Below are 11079 nucleotides of genomic sequence, written 5' to 3'. Positions count from 1 at the left end.
AGGCTAGAACCTCGCAGGCCCGAAACCTTTTCCCCCATCTAGTGTAGAGCCGTGGGATGGTACGTACCCGGGAAGGCCATCGAGGTTCTCACACCCTCTCGGATGACAACCTGAAGGTAATCTATCTTTTTGTTCGCCTCGCCCGCTTGCCCATTTATTTCATCCGTCCTTTGTCCCCCATTCCCGTCTCTCCATCACCTATCTCGAGTCGCATCTGGGTTGCCTCGCTAAATAATCCGGGGGACTAATACCGGGGACGCACCACACACCACGCACCACACACCACGCACCACACACAACGCACAACGCACAACCCACTACGTCGATCCTAAAATATTCGATAACCGGTTTTCTGGGGATAACGCCCGTATTTCGCGGACCCCCTCCAGCGTCCAGCACCATGGATACCAATGACATGGATAACGACACCCGGGGCTGGGTCATGTGCGCCGTGAGCGGCATCGCATGCATCGTAGGCGCATCCGTCATATGCGTCGATATACCCGTCCGCCTCATACCGAGCAAGCGCCATTTCCGCATCCAAGAGAGCAATGCCTTCCTTGCGTGCTCGCTCAGTCTTAGCTTCGGCGTCATGGTGCGTAGACAAACATTTCCCGTACCCTGAGCGCTCGCTGTTAACCTGCCCTCGCCCACCCAGCTGTTCTCTGCCTTGTATAGCATGCTGCCGTCGGCGATGGGCTATCTTGCCAAGGATGAGTGGGATTCGCAAGCAGCCGGCTTCGTGATGATGGGCTGTTTTGTCGGGGGGTTCTTTGGCATCCAAGTCATCTCGCGAGTCCTACACCAGTACATGCCCACGCATGTCGTTGACTGTGACCACACGCACAAGGAGCTCCCCGATGAAGAGCACTCGGCCTACCACGGCCGCCTGGCAAGCAGCGGCCGTCTCCGGAGGAGATCCTCGCATTCGACTGCTGATGACCGCCCGCACATGGCAGAGGTACACAGCGGTACTACCGAGTCGACCCCCCTGCTCGCCACCGAGGCGTCGCATAATGGCCATGTCCATACCGAGGTGCTCGACCGTGACTCGGCGCCAGCAGGCGAGGCCGTCACACATTTCCACACGCGGCGTGGCCGCACATTCCCGCTGCTTAGGCGGCCGTCCATAATGCAGGTTCATAGCCGAGTCATGTCCTTCTTCAAGGACACCAAGGCGAACTGTGACGAGGACGGCCCTTGCTATGGGTACTCGGACCCTTGCGGCCAGGAGTGCTTCAAGCATATCAGCACACGCTCCGCTATCGCACGGCAGGCTATCATGCGCACCGCGAGCAACTCAATGCCGACGGGCGTGCTGGCCGACGATCACGAGTCGGATCACGATGTCTCCGGGATGACCCCGCGGTACCGCCTTAGCCGCACTCACTCGCACGATCATGCCCACAGCCATCACGACGATCACGAATCCCACGCCCACATGTACACCGCAGACGCCCACTCCGAGTGCCGCTCTTCGATACACGATGACGTTGAAGCACAGCACCACCATCATGTCCCGACCAACGCCTTTCTATCCATCGGGCTCCAGACTGTCATTGCCATCGCGCTGCATAAATTCCCCGAGGGCTTCCTCACCTACGCCACAAACCATGTCAACCCGTTACTCGGCCTGAACGTCTTCATGGCCCTCTTTGTGCACAATATCGCCGAGGGCTTCGCTATGGCATTGCCGCTGTACATGGCGCTCGGTAGCCGCTTCAAGGCCATTTTCTGGTCCTCGCTGCTTGGAGGCTTCAGCCAGCCGCTTGGTGCTGCCATTGCCGTCGCCTGGTTCAAGCTTGCCAAGAGATCCCACGTTGTCATCAACAACACCGCCTACGCATGCCTGTTTGCCGCAACGGCCGGAATCATGGTCAGCGTTGCGCTACAGCTGTTTGCCGAGAGCTTGAGCTTGAAACACAACAGGAACTTGAGCATATTCTTTGCGTTTCTGGGCATGGCGTTATTGGGTATAAGCAATGCACTCGTCACTCATTAGCAGAAGAGCCTCGTTACTCGGGAGAGGTCTTGTATGTCTGACTTGTTATGGTTTCACGAGGGAACACCGATATTTGGCGTCAAAACGGTTTACATTGGCTGGCTGGAAGTCTGGGATAGACGGATACAGGTTTTAGGATTGGGCGGCTATTTTACTGCACGGGTTGGAGTCGGATTTGGCTTATTTCTAGCGCGCCGGACATGCTTGTGTACACGACTAGCGTACGGCTAGAGCATGTTATTCTCGAGCGATCTCCTCCGGTAGATACTATCAAGTATTCGCAACGGCGATTCAACACCCCGAACATAGAGGCTGCAAGGGCTTGAGCCCCACAGAGACAATAGCCCATCCGCTATCCAACCTAGAGAACTCGCCGTAGGTCCCAATGAAACTATCCCCCGTATGTCAAAGAACCGGGCCAGGTAAACAATCCGGGCTTAGATACCGCGCTGTTATCCCGCTGTCCACCGACCGACATCACCCAAGCATACGGATAGTACCAAAGTAATTCCCGGCCAGTTAATGTCTGACATTAATCATCAAACCCTTCCGTAACATCGGAAACGTCCCTCACGGCGCCCGTTTCCATCAATGCAGCCGATAAGCAAGCAAGCCTGATTAGCATAGTGGCTAATGCGTTGCACTTGTATCCCAAAAAAACCTTCCTGTTTAGATTCTACGAATGCAAAGATCACTGGTTCGATTCCAGTATCAGGCAGCCTAGGCTTTTGTCCACCTCTGGGGTGGACCGCGAGTAATACAGACAGACTCCTTTTTGCATCTGTAACTGAGAGCTTAGTGTTCGTTGTGTTCTGTTTTGCCGATAATCTCCCTGCTTGTTCAGAGTCATAGCTGGGTGAAGGGGGCAACGCCGGAAAGAGATTACATTGCTCACCAGCTCAGAAATCAGGCTGGAGACGGAGAACGGCGGATCTGCCAATGAAAAAAGGGATCCGATGAACTGTTGAATCCGACAAAATCAAGCCAACGTGCAGACGCCATGTAGACACAGCAAGGAATCAAACGCCTAGTTCACCTCCGTTCCCTGGTCTTATATCCACGAAAAACTTGGCTTCTACCAATGAAACCTGTCGAAGCTGTTGTCAACGCTGGAGGGGTATTTATACCAGAGTCGAACAAGGTCTCGAAAAGGACCATCAAGGCCTCGCTACCTGACTCGCATTGTGCGATTCCCCCCGCTAGCACTATTTCTCCCCCGTGCAGAACATACTTTTACAGTTAGCTTCCTCCCCGCCCCCGCCCCTGCCCCCCTCTCATCATCCCCTCTGTTTCCTGGCGACTCCTATCTCACGCGGGTATAATGCCCCTTGTTCTGCTCCATCCGCAAGCTCTCCTCTTGACTCGGCAGCGGCGCCCGTCTCCTAACCCCGGCATCATTCCCATGCTGATCGACGCCGAGATCGGGCGATCCCTTCCCCGCCGCGGCCGCAGCCGCAGCCGCAGCAACCACATGCGGTGGCGGTGGCGGCGGTGGCGGGAACCCAGGCGGCAGGGGGATCAAGCCGGGAGGCAACATGCCGGGCGGCGGCGGCGGCGGCGGGATACCATGCTTCTTCATCAACTCCGCGATGACGGCGTAGTCGGGGGGGTTCTTGGGGTCCACACCCGGCAAAGGCGGGGGGGGGACGCCGCCCGGCAGGCCGGGCAGAGGGAAGGGCAAGGGTGGCGGGGGGATAGCCGCACCAGCACCCACACCCGGGATGCTGCGCGGCGGAGGTGGGGGGATGAGGCCGGGGAGGCCGCCGGCTTGTTGGAGGGGCAGGCCCGGGATACCCGGCAGACCCGGGACGAGCTGTTGCTTGATGGGCATCTTCTGGTCGACCAGGCCGTCCATCTCATCCTCCATCTCCTGCTCCTCCTCCACCTGCCGCATGTGCCTGTGGCCACGCCGGTCCCAGGTTCCCTGGGCCTCGGCCGCCGCCTCGCCGATGTGGTAGCGGTCGTTGAACGACTCAGCCTCGCCCGGCCGCGCGCGCGCCCAGAACCGCGTGATGCGGTCGTTGGAGCCCGAGGCCAGGATGTGCCCTAGAGGGTGCCAGTCGAGGGACCAAATGGCGAAGTCGTGGGCGTAAGGGATTTTATGGGCCGGATAAATGGTTTGGGCGGGGGTAGAAGCCGGGTCGGCCGTGTCATACGGAGCGACGGATGTGGTGTGTCCGGAAGGAGTGTTGGGCTCGTCCAGGAGGTAGTGGAAGAGCGAGCCCTCTGAGCCGCCGGTGCTGAGGAGGTTGGAGTGGACCGGATGCCAGGCTATTGTGGATATGTCCTTCTCGTGTCCCCTGAGGAGGCAGATGTCGCGCATCATGCGGAGGTCAAATACCCTAGCGGTCTGATCACGGGCGGATGTTGCTAAGCACTGGCCCCGAACTCTCTCAAATAGCGTCTTGGTTATGGTATTCTTGTGGCCGTGGAGCGTCGTCAGACAGCGCCCTGTCCTGGGGTCCCAGAGCTTGACCAGATGGTCTTTTGAACCTGAGACGACGAGCCCCTTTGTGGGGTGCCAGTCGCAGCTCTTCGCATCCCAGCCATGGCCCGTCAGGGTCGACTCGGCCGCTCCGGCAGCAAAATCGAAGATTCTAAGGGTCGAGTCGTCGGAAGCTGTGATGAATTTGGCGTCGGTCGGACTGAATGCTAGGTCTCTAACAGGGTCCTGGTGGCCACGGATGCTCTCCACATTGTTGAAGTTGGGCTGCCAGTATTTGATGATGCCGTCATGGTCGGCAGACACCAGCCAGTCGTCGCTATGTGAGTATGCCAGGGCTCGAATGGCTGAGTCGTGTGCCTGCATGATGGTCTCAAAATTGAACCCAGTACCGTTCCACAGAGTAAACTCTCCGCTGCTAGAAGCTGTCAGGAGCCTCCGGCCCTCTGGCGTCCATCGCACCACATTGATTGGATGCTTGATTTTATTAAGAGATGAGTGCAAGTGGCGCGAAGGCACCGAGTCAGCGGGGCTTACTACTCTGGCGTGCGGCGGAAGCATCTAAAGACAGAGATGTCAGGTACAAGTTTATTAATAGGAGGCGAGGCGGGGCTCACATCGACAATGTAGCTAGCGCTTGGTCTCTCTGTCTCGCCGAGGAACGACCCCTTGTAGCGCGGCTGGCGATTTCGCATCCAGTGCACGATGGTAGCGCCATAATCGGTGACGGGACCTTTGCGAGACGAGGTCAGTTTTCCATGTCTATCTCGCACGAGGCATCACCAATAGGCGACCAGGCTGTCTGCCATCTTCCCGAAGCCAGGGTGGAGAGAGGAGGAAGGGAAGAGATGGGGAGCAGAAAATAGCTTGGACATGTTTCCAGCAGGAGACCACGGTCCCCGACGGTCGTCGTAGCAGTCGGAAGCGGTGCAATGGCCACGGTAAGCACCGGCGTGCACCACCCACCTCAAAACATGTCGTGAAGGCCTCGGCATACGGCAGCATTGGCAAGAGTTGACGATGCAGAAGGGGATTGATAGTCGAAGAAGGCTATCTCAACTTACGTCTACCTCGGGCCCTTGGCGGGGGAGGGCCATCATGTCCTCCGCCGCCTCCAGCACCGCCTCCTCCACCAAACCCGAAGCCGAAACCCTTGTCGGCGTGGCCGTCGTAGGCCATTGCGATTTGACGGCTGGCAGTTGGCGATTGGCACTCTTCCTCAACTCAGTTCGCGAGCAACCCACAATCCGTCTATTGATACTTTTCGTCATGCGGATGAGGGTAGAGTCATGTGAAATGATACCCAGCGTGTGTTAGGGGAAATTTCGATATATCTCTTCGCTTGTTTTGCGAATTGTCAACCAGACCTTTGGCCTCGACCATCTTCGGGTCTTTGTCGCGCTCAAACCGCGAATTGCGGACGGCGATTTTGGTGAATGAGCAGCATGTGGTCTGTGCGCGGGCTTGGCTTGTGCCCGCCAACACGGTGCCAGAACGGTTGCCGCTGCTGCAGCCCACGCTGCAAGCCCACCTTAAGGTCACTGCTCGAGGCCCGATTCGAGACCACCTATTCTTAGACGCCCTGCCTCACTTCCATTCTCATTCCAATGTTCTGTTCTAACGGCTCGGCCACCTTGTCGTCTAAATCATGTAAGCATATATATGTGTGGTTATTCTTTGTCTTCATGCGCCGTTATAAGCAAACACATATGTATATAAAAACAAATGTAAGTGCATGGTAGGCAACGTAAACCTAGTAAGTGGCTCGGCTAAGTCCTGCGCAGGGAGCAAGTCGTCCTAGGCTGCCTTTCCGATAAGGAGATGGCAGATACGGTCAGCGGAGGTGGATTCCGGTCTTTAGCGTGTGGTCCCGGAAACGTTCCAACTTGGCGCTTCTCACGAATCTCATCAGCAAGAAGCGGAATGTGATTCACATGGTGGGGTCCAATGGGCTGGTTACAGTGCTCTGGGCTTCTTTTTATCGGCCGGCCCGAGTGGGTCGGCCTCGGCGCCGCGGCTTCCTAACATGCAGGTTGATAAGGGCAGCCAATTCTCGATCTTCGGCTTGCCACTACCCACACCGGTTCTACCAAATGTTGTGCATGCTTAAGCAAGGTGAGTATCGCTCATTCTGCCTCTGGTGCTCCCTCTGGTGCTCCCAGGACAACACAGCTTTCTCACCAGTGACTTCAGGATCAACATGGCAGAGACAGCGGCGGGGTCGAGCCTCGAGGGCACACGGAATGTCGTCACTCGCCGGGCGAATGCGGACACCCGTGATGAGACGCAGGACAACACCACCGCGCTAGCCACGGCCAAGTCCAATGGCTCTGCGAATCCATCAGTGCGATTGAAGAGGGCCTTCCGCCAAAAGTACCGGCATGTCGAGGCCATCCATTCCCAAACGAGACCGTCGTGCCTCAGTCATGACACCACCGAGACGCCCAGCTTCTTGGGATTCCGCAACCTCATGGTGATCGTGCTGGGTATGGCGCCTTCGTTTTCCTCATTTATTGCTAACGCTGACGCCAATTGACTAGTTGTTGGCAATCTCCGCCTGGTCATCGAAAACATCCAAAAGGTTTGCGACACTGCTGGTCTTACTTAGCCTAGCGTGAAAAAGTCGGACGAGCGCTAACGGGCGATGCAGTACGGCGTCCTGCTTTGTATTAGGTGCCACGATTTCCGCAAGCTCGATGTTCAGCTGGGGCTGTCCCTCTACTTCCTAATCCCATGCCACCTCCTGATTGCCTATGTCATCGAGCTGGTAGCGGCCCGCCATGCTGGAGCCTCGCGAGTCAAGAACAAGAAGAAAGACGGGGCCACAAGTCCTACCGAAGACCAGTTCAAGAAGTTCCGGCGGACCTGGAGGCTGATCTGGATCGCCCACGCCATCAATGTCACCATCGCTCTGGTCTTCACCACATACCTCGTCTACTACTACGTCCACCACCCCTTAATCGGTACTCTGACCGAGGTACACGCCATCATCGTCTGGCTCAAGACCGCTTCGTATGCCTTCACGAATCGGGACTTGCGCCACGCGTATCTGCACCCAGTCCAGGGCGAGCTGGATGCGCTGCCAGAGATTTACAAGCAGTGTCCATACCCGAACAATATCACCATTGGCAACCTCGTGTATTTCTGGTGGGCTCCCACGCTCGTGTATCAGCCCGTCTACCCACGGACCGACAAGGTCAGGTGGGTCTTTGTGTTCAAGCGTCTCGGCGAGGTCTTCTGCCTCAGTGTCTTCATCTGGTTCGCGAGCGCGCAATACGCTACTCCGGTGCTGCTCAACTCGCTCGACAAGATCGTCTCGCTGGATTATTTCTCTATCATCGAGCGGTTACTCAAGCTGTCGACCATCTCCCTTATTATCTGGCTAGCTGGCTTTTTCGCCTTGTTCCAATCGTTCCTGAATGCGCTTGCCGAGGTTACAAGATTCGGTGACCGCTCGTTTTACGATGCCTGGTGTACGTACCCTGCCTTCCATCCGAATCCCTCGCTGTGATAACTGATGCGGCCTATACAATAGGGAACAGCGAAGGCCTCGGCGCGTATTGGCGCACCTGGAACAAGCCCGTCTACCAATTCTTCCGCCGCCATGTTTACTCGCCCCTGCGCTCCCGTGGATGGAGCCACAAGGCAGCCAGCTTTGCCGTCTTTTTTGCTTCAGCCGTCCTACACGAGATTCTGGTCGGCGTACCCACACACAACATCATCGGTAAGGCTCCCGTTACCACGCCCATCCACCCATCAATTAGAGGGCTCCCCCACTCACAATGGTTATGTGCGCAGGTGTGGCGTTCATGGGCATGTTCTTCCAGCTGCCCTTGATCCAACTCACGGCGCCCCTCGAAAAGATGAAGTCGCCGCACGGCAAGCTGCTTGGCAACACCATCTTCTGGGTATCTTTTACCGTCCTGGGCCAGCCGTTTGCCGCGCTCATGTACTTTTACGCATGGCAGGCCAAGTATGGTAGTGTGGGTAAAGCCATGGCACGGTCACCGCCGCCGACTTGCCCTGCTGTCTGATCACCACTGGGCAGCTGCTTTTTTATTTACAATGTAGGATTACAAACGATTGGGCGGGGTTACGAGGGCATGGTCCGGCAAAAACTGGTGGGCGGGGGACGGGGCGTTGTTATAGATGGTACTCACTTAAGGTAAGGTAAGGTTAAAGTGTAGCGATCGACCAGCGGCGAAATTATAATACACACAAATCAGTTCTACTTTCTTTGATCAACGCAATCTCCCTCTCTCCCTCTCTCCCTCCCACTTTCCTTACCCTCCTTATCCAGAATGTTATTTACATCTACTTCTTCCGGTTCTCGTTTATCCCTCTTGACTCGGCCACCTCTGGCCTCCCTGTCACTTCACAAACGGAATCTTGGTTCCAACCCTCTTCCTATACTCCTCATACTCCCTCCCAAAGAACCTCACCAGGAACTCTTCCTCGTGGCGAACCCGCCTACTAAAGAACCTCCACAGCACCACAGCATACCCCACAAAACTCACCACATTCCCCATGACCATCTGGGTCCCCAGCGCCCACCAGAAAAACCCAAAGTAACTCGGGTGCCTCAGGACCGAGTACACGCCGGACGTGACGAGCACGTGGCCCTCCCCCCTGCGGCTCTGGACATGGTGATTGAAGCTCGGCCCGGCCTGGACCATGGCCACGCTGCGGACCGTCTGGCCCAGCAGCACCAAGGCGAAGCCGAGCAGGGTCAGGACGGGGCCCGGGTTATCGAACGAGTCGTCCAGGAAGAAGAACACGGACGAGAGGAAGGGGGCGCGAGGGGTCCAGCGGGCGTCGGGCCAGGCGAGGTGCGTGGCCAGGCACTCGAGCGTGGCGAAGGTGTGGGCGATGGCGTAGCCCGGCCAGTTGGACGTCAGCAGGAAGGACGACACCTCGGCGGCGCGCGTGTTGTACGCGGCCGTGGTCCAGAACTCGAGGAAGTGGAAGGTCGAGAGGGAGGCGAGGAAGAAGGGGAGGCGCCAGAGCGGCGACGAGGTGCACGCGAGGATGGTGAGGCTTCCCGTGACCCCGAGGGCGAGCGCGGCGCCGAGAGCGAAGGAGCGCGCGGCGATGCCCGAGAGGGATTTGCTGTGGTGCGGGAGGTAGATGCGGTCCGGGCTGCTGCCGTTGCTGATGCTGCCGCTGCCGCTATAAGAGGAGGCAAAGCTGGGTGTCGAGGTGTTAGTGATAGTGGTCGTGAGTGGGGTCTGTGGGGTAGTGGGTCGGTGCGGTGTGAAAGAAAGGGGGTATGGGGAGATTAATCGGGGTTCAGTGAGGCGTGTGAGGCTGTTGGATGGGAGTGCGGGAAGAGGGCGGAACTATATCAAATACGTGCCTATCGGGCGACCAGCGTCGGCGTTCAAAGGTGCTCTCCATTGTATAAGCTGCCGCTCCCACGTGGTTGGAATGGGGCCCGACCCGGTGAATTGGGTCCGATAAAGACTCGGCCATGAGAAGGCTTGGCCGTCGTTTCTGCGCTTCTTCGTTTAGGCCATCTTGGGCTGCCGCCACCTGTATCTTTCCTACAATTGATTATGAGGTGCTAGTATATAGCGGAGCCGGGTAGTTAGATGGTTTGGTTTTGCTGTTGTTCTCCACGGGGCCTAGAGTCCCAACAGTTGCAACTCGGTCTCTCCGGCTCGGGGGTTGGGTGTTGGCGCGGATTGACCCCGGTAGGCATCTCTTGCTTGGCAGGATCTGCGCATGGCAGAACCCCGTTATGACGCAATCACCGTGTTAACGTTGGTCTGCGCCCCTCTCAGCGCATGCCCGCGGTGTCTGTTCGGAGGCCAAAAAATATCGACTGCTCCGGTGCCAATATAAACGGAGATATGCGTGATTCTGTAGTGTTGTTGCGAATAATAATCGGGTGTTCGCAGGGAATGAAGTCACCCTGCATTGCCCACAAGGCGGGCAGAGAGCAATACCTGATGCTGCACACCAATGCGACTAGCCGGCGTCTCTGTGCTGCCATCGCTTTCCCTTCTCGTTATAGACCGCCTTGTATCCTGAATGAGGACACAATCAAAACCAAGACGTTGACCCAGCCCCAGACAAACGGTATCCAAGTCGACATTGTGTATCCGCCGGCAAGATAACCCGCGCCTACTCTGTTCCCAACATTAGCAGATGCTAGTATGGTCATAGAGGCTAGGATACCAACATCAAACCCACGACGCTCCCGGCTATGAGAGCTTCGGCGCCGGCGGTAAGGGCGTACACGAGAGGAACCAGCCACAGGTACTTCCAGTGCGACCTCCTCTTGCCCACCTGCATCAGCACGGCAACGCCTACGGCGCCGAGGTGGAAGAGACCATAGAGGATGAGGGTCCAATAGAGGGTAAACTTCCACATTTCGTCCAGCTCGTGGAGTATGACGGTCGGCTCCTGCGGCGGCCAGAAGAGGGACGGAAACGGAGGAATCGTGTACCCGGCCGAGACATCGCGGCGGACCTGGCTGCCAATTCAAGTCAGCAATCACTAGCCAAGTCGGCGAAAGGAAAAGACATACGATGGGCTCTCCATGGTGTCGGCGCTGAGCACACGTTGACGGCTTTGTTTGTTCGCTCTCAGTTCTTTGACAGGGGCTTGCAGATGCCGGCGTATGTAACCC

The 11079-nt window shown here is 57.1% G+C and overlaps 5 protein-coding genes and 1 non-coding gene across 6 annotated transcripts; 3 read left to right on the top strand and 3 right to left on the bottom strand.

The window, feature by feature from the left end:
* Window positions 1–400: 400 nt before the first annotated feature.
* Window positions 401–2002, top strand: ZRT3 (Zinc transporter; the record flags this gene model as incomplete). Its single annotated transcript, XM_071066290.1, has 2 exons — window positions 401–595; window positions 659–2002. The coding sequence occupies 2 exons, from the start codon at window positions 401–403 to the stop codon at window positions 2000–2002; spliced, it is 1539 nt and encodes a 512-aa protein (XP_070922391.1).
* Window positions 2003–2614: 612 nt separating this feature from the next.
* On the top strand, window positions 2615–2720 carry MFIFM68171_t173. The gene is made up of 2 exons: window positions 2615–2651; window positions 2685–2720. It is a non-coding gene; the product is annotated as a tRNA-Thr (tRNA).
* Window positions 2721–3305: 585 nt separating this feature from the next.
* PFS2 (pre-mRNA cleavage and polyadenylation factor (CPF) complex subunit) lies at window positions 3306–5624 on the bottom strand (the record flags this gene model as incomplete). Its single annotated transcript, XM_071066289.1, has 3 exons — window positions 3306–5006; window positions 5063–5178; window positions 5510–5624. 3 exons carry the CDS (start codon window positions 5622–5624, stop codon window positions 3306–3308), a joined length of 1932 nt encoding a protein of 643 aa, XP_070922390.1.
* Window positions 5625–6645: 1021 nt separating this feature from the next.
* On the top strand, window positions 6646–8479 carry MFIFM68171_10869 (uncharacterized protein; the record flags this gene model as incomplete). The annotated part of the gene is made up of 5 exons (XM_071066288.1): window positions 6646–6931; window positions 6986–7026; window positions 7096–7918; window positions 7981–8169; window positions 8244–8479. The coding sequence occupies 5 exons, from the start codon at window positions 6646–6648 to the stop codon at window positions 8477–8479; spliced, it is 1575 nt and encodes a 524-aa protein (XP_070922389.1).
* A 336-nt stretch (window positions 8480–8815) lies between these two features.
* STE14 (farnesyl cysteine-carboxyl methyltransferase) lies at window positions 8816–9842 on the bottom strand (the record flags this gene model as incomplete). The annotated part of the gene is made up of 2 exons (XM_071066287.1): window positions 8816–9673; window positions 9798–9842. 2 exons carry the CDS (start codon window positions 9840–9842, stop codon window positions 8816–8818), a joined length of 903 nt encoding a protein of 300 aa, XP_070922388.1.
* A 613-nt stretch (window positions 9843–10455) lies between these two features.
* Window positions 10456–10991, bottom strand: MFIFM68171_10867 (uncharacterized protein; the record flags this gene model as incomplete). The annotated part of the gene is made up of 3 exons (XM_071066286.1): window positions 10456–10576; window positions 10630–10923; window positions 10978–10991. The coding sequence occupies 3 exons, from the start codon at window positions 10989–10991 to the stop codon at window positions 10456–10458; spliced, it is 429 nt and encodes a 142-aa protein (XP_070922387.1).
* Between the last annotated feature and the right edge of the window lie 88 nt (window positions 10992–11079).

This window comes from Madurella fahalii (assembly GCF_045866475.1).
Source record: "Madurella fahalii IFM 68171 DNA, scaffold_6, whole genome shotgun sequence".
NCBI lineage: Eukaryota > Fungi > Ascomycota > Sordariomycetes > Sordariales > Madurella > Madurella fahalii.
Note: the sequence above shows the minus strand (reverse complement) of the source record. Positions and strands in the feature narration are given on the sequence as shown.